We start from the raw sequence: 24,197 nt of genomic DNA, 5'->3' as shown, positions 1-24,197 counted from the left end.
AAAAAAAAAAAAAAAAAAAAAAAAAAAAAAAAAAAAAAAAAAAAAAAAAAAAAAAAAAAAAAAAAAAAAAAAAAAAAAAAAAAAAAAAAAAAAAAAAAAAAAAAAAAAAAAAAAAAAAAAAAAAAAAAAAAAGTACTCACCAAAATTTGTACCCTTTGGAATACATATTGAAATTTTTAGGAAAATGATGAAGTAGTTGTTTCCAGAAATGTGGTATGGGGCCATAACAAAATCTATAAGATAGGAAAATTCAGAATTCTGCCATAGTTCTGTGTATGTTTCTGAATATGAGCTTCAGTGGAACACTTCCTCGGCTGATGTGTGCCGTGTGGGATGGAATCCTTCAAAAGCTCTGGAGTGGAAAAGCGAGATTATTTTTCCTGTAGTGTAATTGTGTTTTTTAAGAGCTCCATTGAAATGTAAGGAAGTGTTTCATGGCACAGCAGTCATACATACCAAGTGATGAAATAGTTAATTAATTTGTTCACACAGTGTCAAAAAACCTAACATTTATCATTCACACATAATTGTGCATTTGAACACCAAATGGAGAGCTTGCATTAACTTTCTTTGTCCTATCTATAAGTAACCCAGAAGTAATTTTTGCTTATTTTTCAACTGCCGTTAAAATTGTTATGGTTTCAGCATAGATTAAATGGTTGTCTACAGGCTGTGGCTTTATATAAAATGAATCTTTTGCTGGTGTCCATTAAACAGACGATACTGAATCTCTTTTGCTGTTATTTGCATGCATGTAATCTATGTGCAAAATGGAAGAAAGACTTGACAGTGAAGCCTTTTGAGGAGTATTTAAATATTAGTTTTGAATTGTAATTCTCTAATTCACATGATCTAATTCACGTAAAGTCAATTAAAAAAAGAATAAGTGTTTTTGTTTGTATGTTTTTGTTAAGTAATCAAAATTTTTTGTGTAAATAGTGCACCTAGTTTTTCATCTGGCCAATGCCTAAACGCCTTAATTTCCTACCAGTTCTGAAGGCCCTTGTTCAAAGGTCAGCTATTTTGGAAATGCAATTTGAAAGTTTTGTTTTGGTGGAATCCCACAATATGCATTCTGAAAATCATAATTTCCACCCTGTATTTGTGATGGGATGTATTGTCAACGTATTAAATTTCAAACTGTATCTCAGAACAGTTACTAGGAAAGAGAGTGACTTGTGTTCATGGTGGAATGCTTTTTTGGAAATTCGTTTGAAGACGAAGGCTGGTCAGAAATAAAGCAATACGAATAGTCTGGTTTCAGGATCAAACGGTGGTCTTATTGAAGTGGAAGAGGAGGCTAAAAGCTGTGACAATAATAGGAATCCACCGAAGAATTTGAAAGCATTTTCAAAGATAAGAAAACAAAGGCTTGAAGGTGGGAGTGGAAACATTTTCTGTATAATTAGTGGACATTAGTGAAATGTTAATCTACTGTGGCATGTTATGTGTAGCTACTGAAGATGAGTATGAATTTTGAGAGCTGATAGCTAGAAACTTATAAAAGAATACAATTTCAGCTGCCTCTCTTCAACTGGACCTTATTCCTTTTTACTGCTTCACTAGAAGAGAGCAAAAAGATAATTTCTGTGTCATGTTGTACTTTCAGAAGTCTTATGTAGGTCATTAAAAGTCCCTTTGGTCCTAAGTTGTCACCAGGATAATTTTATTTTTTGTATCAAAGTTTCAGTAATATTATTTTCATCTCACCTTCTTGTTCAGATGTTAACCTGAGCATATAATCTTACATTTACAGTAGCATTTAATCTTACATATTTATCCACAGCTTGGTTTGTTGGGTCTTAGTATTCTTCTTCAGGTATAAAATTTTGTGCATCCCAGTAACTTATTGCATTACATCACTAATGGGTTAGATCTGAGATTTTGGGATATTGTATCATGTTACAGATTGGTGTTAGACTACTGTAAGACTCCATGTGACAAAAAATCTTGTTTTCTTTCTTCAGCAAGTTTGCAAGCTTGCATTAGGACATGGAGCTTTGGCTCTACTAGAGGCAACTAAAAGTGGAATAGAAACTAGATCACAGTTTCCACACTTAATAAGGCAGTAAGTCAGTTGTTGCCATGCAACAGAGCTGGTTGAATTGTCATAACTAATACATAGGCATAAATCTTAGACTTGTGCCAGATGCTTCACGCTGTTCCTGCTGTGCAAAACAGCTGGAAGTTCAGCTTGAAGGGTTTCTTTCCTAGAGAGAACCTATATCTAAAATCTGTAAAAGTCAAAAAATCCAAAAAAAGCTCTGAGGCATCAGTGGCATAGAGCTGAGATAACACAGAGTTGGTGGGAAGCTACATCCCAGCTACAGTGTCACTGTAGTGGCTTTAGGGTGAAAGTTTGATACTAGGGTTGTGTCATGATAGGTAAAACTGCAGTTCAAAGCCCAGGAAGCAGTCTTGCAAACTGATGTAAGGAGGTGAAGCTGGTTCTTTTCCTTTTTATGAATGTTCTTTATCAAAGTATCTTTTGCTTTGCTGTCTTTTTCAGTTTTCATAGATATTTTCCTTTGCCCTAGAAATACAATTTGGGAGTAACATTTTGTCTGGTAGTATAATCCGTTTGGACTCCCCACTTCTTTTAACTAGCTTTGATAAATTATAGTAATGTCAAATGCAGATGAATCTGCTTTTTTTATATTCATTTGGGACAGATTAACCTGAAAAATAGCAATTACATGGTGCATCCCTGTCTGTTGATGAATTATTTCTCCAGTGGAGATGAACTGTTGCAGAATAATTTTTTTGAAGAAGGAACAGGTATGGTTAAAACACATTGGAAAATGCTTGCAGTGAGACCCTGTGATTAAAAGTGTTACTAAGCCAAGGCTCTGGATGTTAATATTATTTCAAGCAATAGGAAATTTACATGAAAAACACATAAGCAGTAAAACTTGGCAGTTCCCGCTAATTTCTCACATGGTGCTTTACAGTTTGTTAAATAAAAAAAATTTTACTAGGCCATTTCCGGTATGAAGTTTGTTCTAAGCGTAAGGGTCAAGCAAAATATGTATTGCAGGATGTCTTCTGCAGAGAGTCTGGGCTGAATAAAACCAGAATAGCACCATCATCAAGGCTTTGTTTACACCCAAGAGTTTAGCTGTGTTCGTGTAGCTAAAGCAATATAACTGAATGAGCAATGGTGATGGTTAGAATGTGTTTATGGGAATGGAAATAAATTATAGTGCTATAAGCTGTATTTAGTAACTGCAATAAGGTTGTACAGAGGATCTGCATTGCCAGAGGGGAAAAATCACATCTCTCACTGGAACAATCATGTTGTACTTCTATGTGAGGGCCAGGCCTAAATTAATTCCAGTTGCATTTCTGAGTACTTAAATGAGAAAACTGCTTCAGTAAAAGCTTTCTCTGGATTTGAGAGGATTTAACACTGAGAGGTGTTTAACACCTGCATCTCTACTGAAGTCTGTGCAGGTTAAGGTGCTGTAAGCCATCACAGTCCTGTGTTTCTGTCTAGGCTCTAAATCTCATTGAAGTCAGTGGGAAAATGCCTGGGTGGCTACAGGACAAGAGTCCCTTAAGAGACCTTTAATAGCCTTGTATACCTTGTTCTCTGGCAAATCATGTGCACAGTCAGTAGGAAGCAGTTTTTCCTGAGTGCAGAAAAATGTGACAAAGTGTGATCATATGTGACAATCACAGAGGTGAGCTGAGATGCAAATCCAAGTTTTGTTTTGTTCATTAGTTTTATTTCCGCTTTTTGCTTCCAAAGGCCACACATAACTAACAGAAGACAACAAGTCCAAGCAAAGCACCACCACCTTTCTTTGGGGCTCAAGCCATTTATTCTCCCTACTGCTAGATTTACTGGGTACTGGATCAGACCTTGGATTTGGAGAGTCATCACAGGGTCTGGTTTGAGACTATTTCTAACTTACATTTTCCTGAACCTTTTTATTTGTTCCATCTCACAAGATGCAGAGTATATTTTTTGGTTACTAGTTTCCATTTAGCATCACTACAGGAGCTGCTGCCTCGGATAACTACATGATGAAGAAAACACACTTCCATAGGGTTTCTGCATATGTGCACAGAGAGTAAGTCAAGTCCAGCTTTAAAATGAGGTTAGGTTGCTGCTGGCCTTACCGAGTTGAGTTTTGAGTATATGCACTGATGGAAGTTGTGTAACTCTTCAGCCCCTGTCCTTGTTCTCAGCATTAAAACAAACCCGTGTACGAAATTCTGGAGGCAGCAAAGAGGTGTGCAAGGAGACGATCTAAAACAGCAAGATTGATGTACCTCTTTTGGTACTGGAAGGAAGAAGTCATGGTAACAAAGGCAACATCTAGAACATGGGTTTTGGTGAGAACAGGCCCTCGACTGACATCCTGGCGAGGTTTTTTTTGGTTGTATGTTTTTTTTTTTCTACACCACAAAGCAAAATTCTCCTTACATGACTGCAGTGAGATAAAACATTTCCTTACTTTGGAATATTTCCCCATTTAAAATAGTGATATTTCGCACCATGACAGATTAATTAGATTTAAATAACCCAATCCTTAGGGAAAACACTACAAGATGAGGGGATGCAGATGCTGCCTATTTCAAATGTCTAAAAAATAATTAAAAGAGAAAAATAATAAAATATTGAATGTGCACAATGATGGGATTTTAGCTGGCTTGACTGAGACTGTCAAGAGTTGTATGATGAAATCTGTGCTCAGCTGTAATAAACACTCCTTCTGCTTCAATTTATGTGAACATTTGCAGATGTTGAAGAAACAGGCATCTTTGCCTCTTAATTAAACAATGCATAAAATAATCTAGAATAGATGATGTGCAAAAACAAGTGACAGAGCTGTGTGTTAATAGATTGACTTATGGGAGCAAGTGGGAGGGACCTACTTTTTCGTATTGATTTCCCCTTACAGTCACTGGATCGTGAAAATGGAGCTCATTTAATGGAAGTCCTTGAGAGAGAAAAGTTAAAAATCATACCTGGCTTCAGTTGCTTGTCTACATGGAAGCAGTATTTATGTCACTTAGAAAAATCCCCTGAACCATTTTTCAGCAATTTTTAATCAAGTGCAATACATACCAATATTTATTAAGAGGACTGTGCCATCCTGCCTTTGTCTGCTTAATGCACTACAGACATGAACCCATACTATGTATTATTTATATGAGTAAGCTGGCACAAGTTATAGGATTTAGAATTGGAAATAACATGAATTATGCAACAGAAAGCTTTCAGTGTGATGCAGAGTTGAATGTTTTTAATGCAAAAATGAAGATGCACACTTAAAACCAGAAGGAATTGAGGGGTAGTTAGATAACTGAGCAGTCCATTTGTTGTACTCTCAGCAGCAAGTTTAGTGAAGATCTCCCTGGGTGGTAGGGAAAACGGATGTGGATTGAGATGGAGGTCAAGGATGATGTGTCTGCATGACTCTTTTCTGATGAAGCCAATTCAGGTAATCCACGTACTGAAGCTACCCTTTAGTGTGAGTGTGGTTCTTTCGAATTAGATTTGAATGCAGCTTGACCAAAAGGTACAGATATGACATAATATGTGGAGTTTTGATAAGATAATGGAGACCAGGCTATCCACAGCCTTTGCTGGGACTCATAGGAAAATACAAAAGTGCCTCAGACAATGGGAAATGCTTCCTGCTGAGTGTTGAGTCAAACACAAGGGCCAGATGCAGGGAAAACTGGGCTTTACTAGTTTTGGTTCAAAGAGTCAGTGACCTTTAATTTTTTTTAATCATACGTACAGATATTGTAAAATGTTACTGTAAAATGTTACTGTAAAGGGAATTTAGTGCAGCCTTCATCCTCCTTTTAAGAAGGTTGAAATCAGGGTGTGCCATTTTAGCAAAGTGAGCTTTCATAATGGGCATGATGCTTTTTATTTTCAGCTGAGCACTTCAGAAGCCATCAAAATAGCTGTTACCTTCTGTTCTGGAAACTGTCAAGAACCTATAAATAAGCCTAAAATAATACAGGAGCAGGAAAAAAATGTTATGCCAGCAGTTAATTATGTTGTTTCTTTTTTTTTTTTTTTTTCAGTGTATCCTATTCAGTGCATGTCTCTGAGGATTACCCAGGTACAGTGCAACATTCTTGTACATTACACATGTATGCATGTTACCACGATTTGCAATATTCAGATGGAAATACCTGAAAGGGTGTTGATGTCTTCCAGGTGCATCTTGTGCTAATAATTTTCCATTAGTTAGAATATTGTCACTGTCATTTCTCCTTTTCAGCCATCATTTATCAGATGTGTCAGGGTGAGAACACAGGTTCATGAGTTTAGAGAGCCTGGGCCTTGTAATGCTTTCCGTGTCTGGAGCCAGCAGTGATAGGAGTGAGAGAGTGCCCAGCGTCTCTTTGGCTTGATAGATAAAGCTTGATCTTTAAAGAATCTGAGCAGCCTGGCGCACGACCAGCGAAGCACTTCTGCATTAGACCTTAATGAGACTACTCATGTTCTCCAAGATAAGCCTGTGGACTGTACATTGATGCCTCTCAGGGTTAGTTGGAGCCAAGAATCTGTGCATGGACCTTCAGTAATGTTAGCTTGAAAAGCTGGGTTGGCAAAAGCACTTGTGTAACCATGTGGCCAAGGGGAATTATTCATAGGAAAGACGACCAGTTAGGAGCAAAAGCTAGTTTTTCAGAAATGTTATTTCCCCAGTTTCCTTCACAAAGAGACTGCACAGGTACTTCAGGCAGTACAGGCTAGCAGAAACAGAAGAGGGACTCAGGGATGACGTGCTGTGCAAGTAACAGTACATGGTAGTACTGTCGGGTTGCACCATGCTGTGCACCTGTGATTGTTGAATAGTGTAAGTACCATGAATGATATGAAACTCTCTGTACTTTTTTGATCTTTATCCATAATTTCTTTCTACTATTTCTGAAAGAAATATTTCTTGTTTCTTTTAAAAGCTCTAAAGAACTGTGACTTTGATCTTCTTCACTGATGAGCAGCAGACTATGTCTGATCAAAACACCAGTTTTTGAAGCATATATACAAAAAAATCAACAGTGGTGCTAAAAACAATGGATTATGTGACAGAATGCTAACAACCTTTATTACATATACTTTTTAACCAATAAAAACTAGAGAAAAAAATGATACTAGTATTAGTCTATTCAACATGTAGAAAGGGGTGAAAGTGTGATTCAAAAAAATGCACAATCATAAATTGATTTACTGATTACTCCATTGGGCTTACAATGAATGGAGGGACAAATGTTTGGAAAAAATCTTCACCATGTGTTATTAACAGTTTCTTCTACTAATCATCGCAAAATTTTACCTCTGGGAACCCCTAACTAAATGGCAAGCTGGAGCACTGAACTAGCAACAGTTATTCCCACAGCACATGAGATCTCATTTCCTGGCAAACACTTCTGTCTGACAGACCTCAAATTTCCCTTGTGAATGTTATTTGCACTATGTCCTGATGGCCTACAAGCCCGAGTGACTTTGTTGGCTTTAAAACTTGATGAATATTCTCTGCCATCACCCCCTATATTTTAAAGGCAGAAAGCATTTGAACATTTCACACAATAGCTAGCTTGGAGTACAGAGTAAACCTGCACATCTACTGATTAAAATCCAACCCTTCAAGGCTTTGGAAGACCTGATTTCATTCACATCTCAAGGTTTTGCAGGATGTATGCATGCTTCATGATGAAGAGGTTTGTTGGGTATGCTCATGACTTTTTGCCATTTTACAGCCTTGATCATAAAATACTCATTTTGAGTTGGTCAACCAGATTCTTTCCTGTCTTTGTTCTAAATCTCTAACTTAACATTACTGTTGACTGTGGCCCTCTTTGGCATTTGTTTTAAATGATGTTTCAGGGACATGTCAGGGTGTGATGGTGTCAAGTCTAGGAAGCTTTGTCCTGTTGTCCTTAAAATCACAGAATCATAGAATTAACTGGGTTGGAAGAGACCTCCAAGATCATCAAGTCCAACCCTTGATTCAACCCCACTGTGATTACTATATTGTGGCACTCAGTGCCACATCCAGCCTTGTCATAAAAACCTCCAGGGACGGTGAATCCACCACCTCTCTGGGCAGGCCATTCCAATGTCTGATCACTCACTCTGTAAAGAACTTCTTTCTAATATCTAACCTAAACCTCCCCTGACAGAGCTTAAGCCCGTGCCCTCTTCTCCTATTGCTGATTGCCTGGGAGAAGAGACCTCCCCCCATCTGGCTACAACCTCCTTTCAGGGAGTTGTAGAGTGTGATGAGGTTTTTGTGGCCAGGTGTGGGACCCGGCACTTGGCCTTGTTGAACTTCATCCCATTGGAATCAGCCCAACTCTCCAGTCTATCCAGGTCCCTCTGCAGAGCCCTCCTGCCTTCTGGCAGGTCGACACTCCCTCCCAACTTGGTGTCATCTGCAAATTTGCTAATGGTGGACTCAATCTCCTCATCTAAATCATCGATAAAGATGTTAAACAGGACTGGGCCCAGCACTGATCCCTGGGGGACACCACTGGTGACTGGCTGCCAACTGGATGCAGCCCCGTTCACCAGCACTCTCTGGGCCCGGCCCTCAAGCCAGTTCTGACCCAGCACAGAGTGCCCCTGTCCAAGCCATGGGCTGCAGCTTTTCCAGGAGTATATTATGGGAGACAGTGTCAAAGGCTTTGCTGAAGTCCAGATAGACCACATCCACAGCCTTCCCCTCATCCACCAGGCGGGTCAACTGAAAGGTGTTCTTCAAATGCTGCTGCTGTTTCATAGAGTTCAGAGCGTCATATGCTCATTGAATTAAATTTCTCAGAGGAAAAATCTTTATAGATCAAGGTTTAAGTCCATTATTGCATAGCTATACCCGACTTGCATCTTGTGTAGATTATGTAATACAGAGTGGATCGAATTTGTAAATCTAGGACAAGGCTGTTATAGTTGATCATCAGACAAATTGCTAATGCATGCAATACATATATGAAAATAGAAGACATGAAGTCACCATACAAATTATGTTAATTAAGTTAAAGTGATACCACCAGAAGTAAATTTTAGATACTTTAAGAAGAACTTTGAGTAATATGCATACTCTCACTGTCTGCATTACTGTTGTGTATGCATCATCACCACCTGGCACTGATAACTGTGTGTAGCTGTTGCTGGATTGCTTCATAAAGCACCAAATACAAACAGCAGAGCATTAAATTGTACCTATGGAAACTGTAATGTGACATGACAAGTTTCAATAGTGGAAAGTGTTTGAAAGTTTCATAATAGTGAATGAAAGCTAAAATGTACTGACAAAGACACACTAAAAACTTAACAGGGATAGTGCTAAGACAGTAGTGTCTGAAAGTAACGTATCCACTGCTGAAATTGTTAAAATAGAACTGAAAAGTTTAGTGGCAAGTATTAACAATTCCAGCAAAATACCTCTGTGACAATTTTCTCATAGCATTGACACAACTGTTGAAAATAATACTCCTAAATAGTACTTATAGAATATAACATCAATGAGGGGACTAAAGTCCCATTAATATGAGTTAATCATGACTCCTGTGAGAGCTTTTACAGCAGCAAGCATTTTGCTAATGAATATATGTTCAGAATTATTTGTGTTGGCTGACATAAACTTGTAGAATTGCTGTAGTGTTTTTATCCCACTGATTTGTGGGTTACATACCTGTTAGCAGAAACATTTTTTTCTTAGACCTCATTAGACTGCAGCAGAGACTGAGAGAACCAGTTTGGCAGCAAGTAGTTTGCTGCATCCCTCCATTAGGGCAAGGTACTAGATCCTCCTCTTAAGAGGAGAGATGTTCCTGAGTGCAGTGTGTTAGAAACTGGATGTTGAAGAAAACAAACCAAAGGCAATGTCTTAATTTCAGGTTTCATAAGACTGATGGAAGATAAAAAAAACAAACTAAGAACTGCCAGATAGAAAAGAAAAAAACCTCAACTTGGCAGTGAAAATCATTATCCAGCTGCCAAGAAAGAATTACAATGGCCATAAAAACATAATGAAAATCTATAAAGCCTGTTACTGAGCAGTCCTTTTTTCCATATATGTGTGTGTGTTCCTTACAGAACATACTGCTTTTCCTAGTTTTTTTGTACAACAATAAGCTGTAGCACAAGGATTTCCCTTATCCCATCCTTATATATGGTGTTAGGTATATTTAGAGCCAAATGGTGTCCTTATTTATCCCAGCTCATTAGACTCTTCAGCAGTAACTTGCACTCTCCAGCCTGGAAGGGGATTGGGCCTATGTTGTTTATGCCCAAAAACTATCCAGCATAGTGAGGCTGACACTGACATGATGACAACAAAGTGGAGTATGCAAATAGAGGCAAGGCAGGGCTTTTGGGAAAGTGTAAGATGCAGCTGTCCTGAAGGCATAACTCAGCGCCTCTCCTGGCAGCAAACAAAACTGGGAGAAGGAGTGAATGCTGACAGAAGGGACCCCACTTAATGTGTATGATGCTGTGGCTCTAAAACATGTCTCTGTGCCCAGCGTGCAGCTGAGCAGACACAGACTGAGCTGATGGAGCCGGTTGCTGTGCCCACTGGAGCGCTTAGGAATTGGTGTTGGCCTCCTGCAGCATTGCCTGCACACAGTCTGTGTGTGTTGAGCCAACCACAGATCACTCGCATGCAGCCCAGGCTCCCTCTTGATAAAGGTGACTAAGAACTGTTGTGATACAAAGGATGATATTACTGAATTTTCCTCTCAATTAATTTTAATGTCTATAACATTTTACTGGAAGCACCTTAGACAAAGGCTTTGAGGTTGCAACAGTATGTTTGAAATTACTTGAGAGTTCATGAACTTTACTGATGTGGAACTGGATTGTTCAGAATTTTAATAGATAAGTCCTTCTTTCAGTTCTCTTATTTATCTGTGTTGTCTTAATTGTCAGTCTTTCTGCTCTAGAGCATAAGTTTCAATTCAGCCCCGATCATTAGAAAACAAAATACCGTTACTTTCATAGGCAGTTCAGCAATACATACAAAATTAGCTTGTGCAGATAGTGCACCAAATCTTGATGCTTTTTGTTTGTTGTTAGTTTGGCTGGAAAGCAAAAAAGAAACCAAACCAAAAAAACCCAAACAGAACACAACCCTCAGCCTAATCCCTATGTTTTTAAAGAAAATTTAAAATACACTTATCATATTCATGTCCATACCTAGTGTTTTTGTTAAGTGGGAGGACTTTATTTTTTTCCTGAGTCAGACACAAGGAAGGTTATCCACTGATTAGAAGACACTTCAAACGACCTTTATGTGACTAGACAAAATGAGGCACAAGTATTTTGCGTGATTGGCTGTTAACAGTCAGCTCTCAGTGCAGCCTTCGCTCTGCATGGCAGATCTAGCTTGAGTTTTAGTATCAGGCATAGCAAAATCCCAGAGAACAAGTATTAATTTTGGAAAAGGTTGGCCACAGTAAGCTTTGTGGTTTGGTTCAGAGCGGCACTAGGTGTGAGTCATAAAAGCCATGACATTGAACTCCAGGGGGTTGCTTTGTAAAGGTTAGGTCTAAATCTTCCATCCTTTCTTTTTGTTAACAGTCTTAAGAGAAAAAAGCCAAACACACCGGGAAGATAGTGCTTAGCTCCCTTAACCATCTTGGAAGTGGTTCCTTGTGGTACAAGGGTGGGACTAGAAACATGGGAAGGGTCTGGCAGAGCACAATGGGAATTCACCATACAAAGTATTTTTCTTTCGTAGATAACACTTACGTTTCCAGTTCTGATAACGATGAAGATGTGTTAGTCACAACAGAGCCAATTCCAGTAATTTTCCACCAAATTGCTACAGGTAATCTTATGTCTGGATAGTTTTATCAAGTTCATACTTTGTGAGGAAAGACAAGTCCACACTTAAAGGGAGATGTGTTAATGTGTACAGCTGTACAGTTTGCTATTTTCTCACAGTCTTGACATAGTAAATTGTTCTACTTTCGGAACAGAAGAAATTAAAATACCTACTTTAGGGATCACCACATCTGTGTAGGCAGAATGTATTTTATTCTTTTAATGTCTTGCAGCCTGTGCTAGAGAAATTCCCATTTGATAGTTAGAGATGCTTAATACTTCCCAATTAAAAGTTTTCATGTTTGCTTGCTTACAACTTCACTAAATCTTCACCACTGTAGATGAAATAGTCTGTGACTACCACTGCCTCTGGTGAATTATTTCCAGAAATTTCAAACAAAATGGTTCAGCTGTTTCAACTAAATTAGACTATAGAAAAATGATATATTTTTTCCTAATGATTTTGGAAAACTCTCATTTTAAATTATTTCCTTAGTTTCAAAAACTATTTGATACATGAAAAGGTATGCTTGTCAAACGTACAGGCATTTATATGTGTACAGTAAAGATTTGTGCATATTCCACAGAGGCATTTTTTATTTTAGCAGATAAATTCTCAGATTGTTTCAGGTTACTGGACAAACTGCACAGTCAGTCTTCAGATAGGCAGTTCTTCAGATAGGAGCACTTGACTTTGTTGTTGTTGTTGTTATTATTATTATTATTATTATTGTGGGCTTTTTTTGCATAACACAGAATTGCTTTCAATTCCACTGGAATTCCATATGTTCTTCAGTCTTTGATCTCATTTGTACAGATGTAAATCAAGAGTAATTTTATTGAAGTGGGTGCAGTGGCACACACACAGAATCTTGCTATTCTAGTCAGAAGTTATAAATTAATTTTACTTGCAAATACTTCTTTAATTTGATAAGAAATGAAACCCATCATTTAAAATAGAGTGAGACCCTGTGTTTTATATAGAAGATGATCTGATTTAATTTTCATGAGGGGTTTTGATTTTTCATTGTTTTATAAATATTATAAATTATACAAAATTAATGGATGATGCTAAATTGTAAATCACAAATGGGTAAAAACAGATCTCCTGGATGGATCAGCTGAATTTCAATTCACAGTTAAAAACACGAGTCTTCTGGGTGGTAGGGGCTTCCTAATTTCAGACTGTTGCATTGTAAACTCTTTGATGCGTTTCATATCGGTAATTTTGTTCCTTATTTGCTCTACTGTTGCAACTAAGAATTCCAAGTCTACTTATGCAAAATTATTTCACTTTTTTTCACATGTTCCCCATTTTCTTTTTTTTAAAGAATTAATAAGAAAAAACAGTGATGTCAACTATTGCTTATCCATAAAATCAAAGTTACAGAGGGAGAATGGAGAGGTATGTATTTCTTGTATGCTTATTTTAACAGAAATTATTTTAAGAAACAACAGTAAATAATAACATATGAGTGGTTGCCATAGACTTTCTATCAAAGTTTGCTTATGCAATCTGTACATGTTTACATATTTTAAAACCTGAGCATGTTTCACTAGGTTTCATATGTGAATGAACCAGAGATTCACTTAGTTGTGATTTCAACTCTCCTCCTGTCCTAGGAAATGTGGTTTTGATGTTTATCTCATTTTTTTGTTTGACAGTGGTGTAGACCCTATCTGCCCTAAAAATACAGCTCTCCTGGAGAAGTAGATGGTGATTCTGTTACCTTTTAGCCTGCTCTTGCACATAAGACCACATCCCAATTATTCAGCTCACTGCTTCTTCATGCAGCCTGCTGCAGTCCCACTGGAGACTCTAGACCTCTGCTTGACTCTACTAACCATAAGTAGAGTCTTGAGTATTAAGGTCTTCCAGTCATGGTTGTACTGATGCTGCATCTGATGCTAATCACTCCCTGACCAGTTTCACTGAGACATGAAGAAAGCAGTGGCATTAATATCTGCGAGGCTTGACAGTGTTATGGGCTCAGAGAAAGTACCATATAGGCTCCTACCTCAAGCATGGTCAGGAGCTCAGGTGCTTGACTTAAGATTTGCTTTGATAAAGTTGGATGCTGTTTCTTGATGACTGTGTTTAAGGCTATGATCTGTATTTGTCTCTGGAAAGGGAGGATAAGCATGTCTAGATGCTGTATGTATCATTAGTTTTTTTAGTAAATGAAACCTGATTTGACATAAAAAACTGCACTAAAAATACTTTGCTTCTACTGGCTCATCATTGTATTCAGTGCTCTGTAAACATGGAAGAAATTCAAGTGTGGGAAGAATTTACCCATTTGATTAAAAGCCTGAGATATAGTTAGCATCTGCGGGACAGGATTTGAGCTTCTATTTAGTTTTTAGTTGAACAAAGTATTTAAATGTGAAAAGACTGACAATAAAAACCCTTTATAAAAAGTCTCTAATACTGACCATTTCTATTGGCTACTCAGTTGAAGGTTTGGTTAGGATATGATTGTTTTTTCACTATTCCAATGTGACAGTTTCGGTTTTTGAGTGGAATTTTTGTTCAGTTGGGTCCTGTTCTAAAACAGATTTCCCTTTGAGCTAAGGTTATTATAAAACAAAGAAGAATAAAGCAACTTTATTTCTTTTCAGTGAAGTAGAAGCAGAAATTATTTTTGTGCCTTGTCATACAAAATTGTCATGAGATTGGGCAAAATACAGTTTTTACACTGTCTATATACATACAGTGAAAAGAGCAGAAATTTAGAGGCAGAGATAGGGAAATGGGATTACAATGTCTGACCATAGAAATTGTTGATGGGGTATATTTTGGCAATCATGATTATGGAATTTAGGAATAGTGTCTGTTATTTGATTCAAACATCTTATTTCTGTTCCACTGCAGCAGTTCTGTGCAGGACATAAATAAAAAAGAAGCAGTTGGTACATCAAGTTGAAGGGAAGAATTGCAGTTTTAACAGGTGTTCTTTAGGGTTTCCTAGTCAGCATAGGTCAAAGAAATAACATATGCATTGTGGGAAACTAGAATTAATATCTCAAGCAATTGCATAATTATAAGAAAAGGTTCCATTCTTGGGAAGCAGAATATAACATTCATTTCATGCGGAGTTGCAGTCTGTACCATGATCAGTGCTATTTACTTGATGCAATTATTCACAGAGCAACTTATTTAGAGCAGGTTTTACTTAGGGAAGCATATGACTTTCTAATCCTTACTTTTCACTGTCTCAGAGCCCAGCTAGTCAGAAAACTAACTTTGACCTTTTCTGGCATCAGCATGGACTTCTGATAAAAAGAGTAATTAGGCAGCAGTGTGTCAGTTTTTCACAGAATGAAATGTTAGATAGTCTGTGTTTGGACTTGGATTATTTCCTTAAAGTATTAGAGTTTTTTTACAAGACTAAAGTAAAATAAAATTGCTAAGTTGCTGAAACAGCAAAAGAACTAAGTCCAGAACCAGTCTTGGTGGGTGAGTTATGCTTTGTTTAGCAAAAGCACAGAGTGAAATATCCCTGCATAGTCTGCTGAATTATCCAGTGCTTTAAAATACCACATTGTGTCTGTAGCCAGGCAAGTATTACTGCCCCAACATATATTCAGATATTTTTATATACCCTGTATTAGGTGCTTGTTTTGTCTGATACTTCACTATTCTTAGAACCAGCTCTCTGAGAAAATTAAAGATCTCTTAAGAAAAGATGCTGTGAGCTTATTTGTAAAAAAAATAATTCTTGTAGTTATATATAAAGCTATAAATGCAAGATCAGCGTATTACTTTTATCATTGTTAAATTTCTTTTTCATTAAGGAGTCATGGCACAACAGCACAGTTGAAGAAGACTCTGAAGGAGATAATGATTCTGAGGAATTTTATTATGGAGGACAGGTAATGCAGAATAATTTGCACAATTTTCAGAAAAAAGTAGTATATGAGAGTTCTTTTTGTTTGTTCCATTATAAATTTATGATATTTCATTGTGTTATGGATAGACTGCCATGAGTACGTAGTATTTTGTAGCAGAAATATTGTTAAACTTTATCTCAGATTCAGAATAAGGTTATACTGTTTACATCTGCAAATCTGTTAGAATGGAAAAAGCAAATATTTTCCAAGAAGCTTGAAAATAGAAACTAGTTGCATGCTTCCAGGAAATAGCTTATCAGGCTGTGAAGGCCGGCTGGATCCAAATCTGTTTCCTTCTGGAGAACTACCATTTTTTTAAAGTCAAGAGCACTGCATTTTAATGGTAAAATGGTTATTACAAAACAGTTTTGGTCTAGGCATTTCTTTTTCTGAGCTCTACAGTAACATTCACCTTGAAAAATGCAGCATATTTTAGGTGAAAGTACTGCTCTATGTCTTTCCTTCTTCTTCCCTCAGCAAAATTAGATATTACATTCTCTTATGTATTGGGAAATAAAATCTTTTCATACCTTTTTCTTTTGCAATGTGCTTCACGCTGCTAGTCCCTTTATGCAAATTTCTTATTTTTTAGACTAAATGTTTCCCCAAGGAATCATTCCTCACTTTACACTGTTAGAACTGTTTATTTCAGTGAACATTTTAACAAATTACGGTCGTTGTTTATGAAAGTTGTCGCTGCCTCAGCCTTGAGGCTGAAGCCATCCATGCCCTGGATGCAGAGCCAAGGCTGCAGGAGCACGCCAGCAGTGCCAGCAGGGTGGGTCGGTGCAGAGAGCTGATGAGCAGGACATTGCTGATTCTCTCACAGAGCCAATAGTGCGGTTGGGTTGGAACACAAAATACATGTCGAGGTGCTTTACAGTTAAAAAAAAAAAAAAAAAAAGACATGCCCCTGAAAAGCTATAAAAAGTTATATTGAAAGTGGAACTGAAAAAATGTATTTTCAGTGTCAGAAATAACTAACAGGGGGTATTGACTCATGTTCACGTTAGAAATGACTGCAGGAATTGCCTCCCCTCAGCTACTGACTTCTATAGGCCCATGCTGATGAGTGCTGGGGAGGACCATACACATAATTCAGTGCAAAGTGCAGTGTCTTATTTTAATCCGCCTGAGAGGAAAAAGCTTCTGATCTTGCCCTGTAGTGATGAGTTGTGTGTGCTGGCTTCACTTTTCAACCCTGAAGAAAGGGCAGTAACCTCAAGGTGAATGAAAAGGCAGAAAACAGCTATGAGTGCTTGTTTCTTGAACCACATCTAATACATTTGGTAAAGGATGCCTGCTGGTGCCCAAACTAATGAATAAATATTAAAGCTGCCTATGAGACATGAACACAGACAGCAAGCAGTACATCATTTTGCAAGGTGTAAAAGAGCTGTGTAATAGGCAAAACTAGTTAGAATCCAGTCGAAACTGCATTATATTGCATTGTCTCCTTTTTAAGGTAATGCATTTCACTGAAGGAATTGTAACTGGCGAAAAAAAAATAGGTTTGCAGTAAAAATAAAATATCAGATGATTGCGAATGCCTTGAGTATAGAATATCCAAAACACAAAATACGGAGAACAAAGGGTGGGGGGAAGCATCACAGAAAGTGTATTTAACAAACAAACAAACAAACAAACAAACAAAAAAGGAGGAAATTTGAATTTAAAATTTCACGATCAAAAAGACAAAATTCTAAAGAAGACCTGTAGTATTGAAGAAAATACTGAAGACTCAGAAAATAAATAGCAAATAAGGTAATGAACAAAGTCCCTTGAAAGATAAAAGGAACAATCCTTTTTCAAACAGTGTTTGTAAGATGTTAAGTGAGCACCAGGTGTAGTGGAAAGACAAAAGAGTTGACTGTATATGTGGTGAACAAGCAAGGCAAGCTCCTTCATTTGAGACAAGTGTGTGCTGTGTCCACAGAGAAAGAGGACAAAAATAGTGACTTCAGCAACTAGAGGGAAGAGATGCCAGTGTAATTGTGTGCAATACAGCTGGTAAAGATGGAGGTCATGGATAATTCTTAGCATTTCTGAGTGGTTACAGCTGGAAAGACATGAGAGCCACTGATGATGAAACAAGGACCATGGAAGATGGGAAATGGCATTTGATGGGCAGTGAAAACAAAGAGCAACCTTTTGCTTGTAAATTAAATGTTTGTATTTGCTTCCTAGGCACCTGCTTGTAATCCTTCCTAAGGATTTAAAGGATAAATACTTTAAAGTAGCTAAGTGGTTCAATAGCCTAAGACCTATTGATTTTCAAAGGGATTTAGGTTTGTAAATCACTTAATCTCCTTTTAAAAAGCAACCTTTTGTCATTATGTGGGACAAAATAATCTGAATAAGGTTTTATATTAAAAACTGAGATATTAAAACCTTTCTAAACACAGATCTTTCAGTCACAGTGAAGTTACCAGATTTTTTAGCCTTTATATTCACTTTCTCGGCAACTCTTTATTATAAATTCTTGCTTTGAATCTCTATATTCTACATTTGCAAACGAGAACCAGAGATGAAAACAGTAATACTACTGCCTTTGGCTCTCTCAGTTACAGGACATACTTGAAATGCAGAAATACAAAACTCTGACAGTTTCCTTTGCATACATCAACACGTCTGTGGCACTAATTCAGGAGTGGAAAGTACCATACTGTTGTCTTAAAATTTGTCAGAACACTGGTTTGTTTCCTTTTTAAATTTATAGCCTCTTAGCATCAGAAAGTAAATAACAAAAGCATTATGTTGAGGAGTTCAGTGTTTTGCATAGTGTTCCTTTTGGATTTTATTGTTATTGATACATAAGACTGATTTAAAAATCTTGTTTAGGACCAACAAAGGTGGCAAGTGCACCCCAGCTGTGATTTGTGAAATGATTTCTGTGCTCTCTTTGGAAGCAGGACAGTAATTATTTACGCATCTTTAAAGAATTCTTCTTTGAGTAATGAGCATGTAAAAAGGATTGGTTTTACCCCCACCTAAAGTGAAAAAAAATTACAAGGTTTTCTCCCCCTGCTCTTCTACTTGGAAAATTGTTCTAACATACCTATCCAAGCTAAGGAAGGATATTTTATAAACTTTCTGGTATGAATATTATGCTGATGAATTCTGTGCCTTATATTTGAAAAAGTCTAATCAAATTATTCTTTTCTCATTTTCACATGTAAAAAAGTGATCATCTGATTATTATTTTAATATTATTGAAATTTAATTAGATTGAAAAGCACATCTTTAAATATTAGAGCTGAAAGTGTCAAAGTACTGGTTTTCTACAGATTGGGAGGTATAAATGGAAGAAGTAGTACTGCAAATGGATGCAGCTTTGCAATAACAAGAATTCTTTGCAGGAATTCCTCTGTAAGGATATAGATATGTGTATGTCTAAAGGGATAAAATAAACTCCAGTGCTTTGCTCTCTGAATTTGTTAAAGGTACAGAGCAAATCCTTCACTCGTTTCTGAATTTGTCCAAATCTAGGGAGTTTGTTGACTTCTATGGAATTACTGTCATTCTAATAGTTGTAAAGAAGTAGATTTAGGTTCACACAGTCAGGATTGTATTTCTTGAGAAGAAGGTAATAGTAGACAGATTTTTAATAGATTGTTACGTGCCTAATGAGGTATTTTTGATCTTGTAGAAGAGAGGAGGATATTAATTATTTTTATTTCATACATTCCAACCAAGCCAGCTCACAAACTTTGTATATAGTGTAAGCACAAACATAACTTTTTCCATTTTTCATGGTAGAGTTTGAAAAAAAGAAAAGGGGTGGTAGTGCTGGTGTCTAAATAGGTGCTTCTTTGCACCTTCTCTGGTAAAATACTTAAAATTAGAAAGGTTTCTTTTAAGTATTTTTTTCCCACCTGGTGTTATTGCACTGTTGAATAGATTACATCCAGTGGGTAGTATGAAAACATAATTTAGATGCTGAGACGCTTAGTGTAGAGAAAAGTTTCATACTTCCCTTATTGTGCCCAAGGCATTCTGTGTCTAATGTATGTGAGAACATGACAGCAAAAAAGAGTAAGCAAACCTTTGTCCTGTAGTGATTGGACTGGGATGGTAAGATTGGGGATATTTGATTCTTATCCTACTTAACATTTTTGAAATACAAAAGTGTCCCAGAACAAACTGTGAGACAGAACAGGACAGATGGATGAGACTCCACAAATAGCAGAACCCTCAAAATGTTTCAAGGCAGAGGTGCCTGCTTTAAAATCTCGTTACTTTGCAGAATAGATAGCCTCAGTGCTTCAGCTAATCAACACTCTGTCCTTTCTGAGTGTGGCATCAAGGAATCTTAATGCAATATATTTTGCAGGGGGAACTTTCAAGAGCCTAAATAGGTGCCAGTAATGAAATAAATAAGAACTCCCAAGATATTTTTCTTTTCCCAATAGGTTAGTTATGATGGAGAACTTCACAAGCACCCACAGCTGGAGGCTGATTTGACAGCTGTGAGAGAGATCTATGGACCCAATGCAGTATCTCTCAGGTACGTCATTGACCTTACTGTGTTGTGGAGCCTTTAATGTTTTGGATATTGAGTTCCATGTGGGCCTTACCTGACTGCTGAAGCACTAGTCTCTTCTGTTGAAGAAATGCAGAAAGCATATTGTGCTGCAAAAGAAAGGAGCACTGCAAACAAGCAATAATGCTGGGGTTTTTTTTGTTTTTGTTTGGTTTTTTTTTGTTTGTTTGTTTGTTTTTTTAGGTTTGTTTTTTGTTGTTGTTGTTTTTCAGTATGGGTACAAGCGGCTGTGCTGAGAACAAGCCCTGGAAGTCTGTTCTGAAACATTGTTGTCTTTTTCAGTTCTAGTGGTATTTGATCAGGCTTTTGTATTTTGTTGAAAATTACTATTCATCATTTCTCTAAACCCTTGTGAAATTCCTTTTCTGTCATATTCTGTATATTACCCTGGAGCTGAACAAGAGGAATGATAAGAGATTTAATAAATATTTTCCTTAGGGAAAGACTGAAGGAATTGGATTTGTCTAATCTAGAAAAAAAGAGAAGAAAAAAACCACAGCAACAGTTTTTCTTCTTCATAAAAGCTGTTTTTAGGTAGAAGAAATGATTAAATATTCTGTATTGCCATCGTGAAAGAGACAATTAAAAACTAGGATATGATTAGAGGTTGGGGAAGCTTTCTAATTGTGGAAATCTAAAGTATCCTACGCAGGAAAGTAGTGGAACCTTAGTCAGATGTGGATTGCTAAGAGTAATTACACAAAAATTCTATTGGAGGTAGATAAGCATGCATGATTCTGCCATAGGGCATATCTACGTGATATTTCAAATATGCTTCAGGTATTTTATAACTTTATCTTCCACCTGTGTAATCTCAGTAATTTCATAAAAATAACAGGTAGGCAAGATGTAACAGACCTGTCAGATGTATTGCAAGAAAAATATCAAAGTTACCATACAAACCAAGTAAAAAAATGGAGATAAGATAATTATATTAGGCATACATATACTACAAGTAATTATTTCCATTAATTTCTAAACAGTAAGCTGTGTTACTTTGTCATAAGAGAGAGCATGCCTTCAGTTGTGGTGTACTAACCCTGTACAGATTAAGTGGAAATTTACTACATTTCAAGGACCTGGGGAGTTGAAATCTGAATAGTTGTGTGTGGGTTTAGGAAGTGAATGACATAAGTTATCAGTTGCCAACCTGATAACTATGAAACTGAGAATACCTTGCTAATAAGTTTCCTCACGCTCCTAAAATTGAAATATTATGTGTAACCTTTCAGAAACTTTAATGTATTTAATTTATTGCATCAACTATTTCACTGGAAGCATTGTGATCTGCTTGAGCTCATTGTAGTAGAAATTGACTTCTGTGACTGCTTTTGGCATGTGTAAAACTTGAATGCTTCATCCACTCTATTGCAGTTAAAAATACTTATAAATTCTTGGAAATAAACCTCACAGCATTAGGCATTCAGTTTCATCACTGTTGCAGCTCCACTTCTCTGAGGAGAGAGAAGCTTGCATGACAGGGATGTCTACCAAGATGCATATTTCCTAGACAGTTGACCCTCTTTTACATAGTCTCTTGCTGTAGCAGAGTCAGCTGTACCCATAAAAGTTAGGTACTTCTTAGAAATCTGGCCACAAAAGCCATGAGAAGGTGGTTGATCCATCCAACTGATCCAAACTCTTCTGTATCTCTTTACATTTTTTTTTTTTTATGTATTGATGGACAGAGGACCTCTGGGAGCCTCAAAATCAAGTTGTGTTCATGAAGCCATTTTAGGCAGCAGATCATAAGCTGCAGATGTTGGAATAAAACATAATTTCTTCCTCACTTTCAGCATGGGAAATTTAAACTAGAGTCAGCATCATGTGTCTAAAATCCATCTTCTAAGATGGTAGTGTATTGGGGGCAAAGGGATTTCGGTGAATATGGAAGTTTCACAATCAGAACTAATTTTTATCTTATTATTTCTTCCACTAATAATTCTGTTATGTTAATTCAACTATGCCTCTGTTTAATTTATAAAATTATGCTTTTTAACAGCCTTTTGAATCTTAGTCATATAGGTAACACCAGCTCACATACATAAATATTACTTAAGAGTGCTTAACAATCTCTGGATCTTCTGGAAAATGAACAAAAAAACCTCATGGCACTGTTGTGTATGGTCCTGACTAAGCCATTCAGTAAGTGGAGAGCTTACTCACTGTTTCAAAGACAGGTTTTCAGTGAGCTGTAGGAGGTCAGCAAGTGTCTGTACAGTTCTGAGTGAGGTGACATTGGAGGAGCTGTAAGGGTGGCTGGGAAATCTCCTGTGGTACAGCCCTGTCCCGCCATTCACCTGCCCTGCGTGTGCCATGTGTGGACACATCAGTTCTAGAGAGAGAACTCGGGTGTGCCCTGACCAGAGAGAGAGCCATTGGGTTGCCAAGGTTTGGTGAACAGAGCTCTCTTCGCCAAACTTCACAAGACATCAAACAACTTGGGAAACAACCCTTGTTTGGGAAACAACCCTTGAAAACAAGGGGGTTCAGGAGGGATGGATGTGCTTCAGGCAGGAAGTTTTGAGAGCACAGGAAGAGGCTGTACCGGTGTGCCGAAAGGCAAGCCGGCGGGGAAGACAACCAGCTTGGTTAAACAGGGGGATTCTGAAGGAAATCAGGGATAAAAAGAGAGTTTACCAACTATGGATGAAAGGGCTGGCTACTTATGAAGAATTCAGGAAGACAGCTATATCATGCAGAAAGAAAATCAGGGATGCGAAAGCACAATTTGGCCACTTCTGTTAGGGATAACAAAAAGTCCTTCTGTAAATACATTAATAACAGAAGGAGGGGCAAAGAAAACCTCCATTCTTCGATGGACTTGGAGGGAAACATAGTTAATAGAGATGAGGAGAAGGCTGAGGTACTTAACACCTACTTTGCCTCAGTTTTTACCAATAAGACAGATGGCCCTCAAAGCAACTGGCCTCTGGAGCTGGTAGACAGAGATAGAAAGCCAAATAGCCCTCTTGTATTCCGGGAGGAAATAGTTGGTGACTTACTGAATCATCTGGATCCTCACAAGTCTATGGGACCAGACGGGATCCATCCTAGGGTGATGAGGGAGCTGGCAGAAGAGCTTGCCAAGCCGCTCTCCATCATCTTCCAACAGTCCTGGCTCACAAGGGAGGTCCCATATGATTGGAAGTTGGCAAATATCACCCAATCCATAAAAAAGGATGCAAGGCTGACCCTAGTAACTACAGACCTGTCAACCTGACCTCGGTGCCTGGCAGAGTTATGGAGCAGATCATCCTGTGTGCAATCACACAGCAGCTACAGGATGGACAAGGGATCAGACCCAGCCAACATGGGTTTAGGAGGAGCAGATCCTGTTTGACCAACCTGATCTTCTTTTACGATCAGGTGACCCACCTGGTGGATGAGGGAAAGGCTGTGGATGTGTCTGGACTTCAGCAAAGCCTTTGCCACTGTCTCCCATAATATACTCCTGGAAAAGCCGGCAGCCCACGGCTTGGACAGGGGCACTCTGTGCTGGGTCAGGAACTGGCTGGAGGGCCGGGCCCAGAGAGTGCTGGTGAACGGGGCTGCATCCAGCTGGCGGCCGGTCACCAGTGGTGTCCCCCAGGGATCAGTGCTGGCCCAGTTCTTTTTAACATCTTTATCGATGATTTAGATGAGGAGATTGAGTCCATCATCAGCAAATTTGCAGATGACACCAAGTTGGGAGGGAGTGTCGACCTGCCGGAAGGCAGGAGGGCTCTGCAGAGGGACCTGGATAGACTGGAGAGTTGGGCTGATTCCAATGGGATGAAGTTCAACAAGGCCAAGTGCCGGGTCCTGCACTTTGGCCACAACAACCCCCTGCAGCGCTACAGGCTGGGCACAGAGTGGCTGGAGAGCAGCCAGGCAGAAAGGGACCTGGGGGTGCTGATCGACAGGAGGCTGAACATGAGCCAGCAGTGTGCCCAGGTGGCCAAGAAGGCCAATGGC

General features: G+C 38.0%; 1 protein-coding gene across 1 annotated transcript in view; it reads left to right on the top strand.

Moving 5' to 3' along the window:
* Positions 1-24,197, top strand: part of PARP8 (poly(ADP-ribose) polymerase family member 8) — a 112,857-nt gene that overhangs the window by 45,989 nt on the left and 42,671 nt on the right. Inside the window, exons 3-7 of the mRNA XM_027910551.1 lie at positions 6,052-6,089; positions 11,718-11,807; positions 13,135-13,208; positions 15,602-15,679; positions 20,110-20,204. Coding sequence (XP_027766352.1) covers positions 6,052-6,089; positions 11,718-11,807; positions 13,135-13,208; positions 15,602-15,679; positions 20,110-20,204 — 375 coding nt within the window. The remainder of the gene's footprint in view (positions 1-6,051; positions 6,090-11,717; positions 11,808-13,134; positions 13,209-15,601; positions 15,680-20,109; positions 20,205-24,197) is intronic.

Source organism: Empidonax traillii, unplaced genomic scaffold (genome assembly GCF_003031625.1).
Source record: "Empidonax traillii isolate 1590-97213 ecotype Southwest subspecies unplaced genomic scaffold, ASM303162v1 scaffold29:size1973556, whole genome shotgun sequence".
Lineage (NCBI taxonomy): Eukaryota > Metazoa > Chordata > Aves > Passeriformes > Tyrannidae > Empidonax > Empidonax traillii.
Note: the sequence above shows the minus strand (reverse complement) of the source record. Positions and strands in the feature narration are given on the sequence as shown.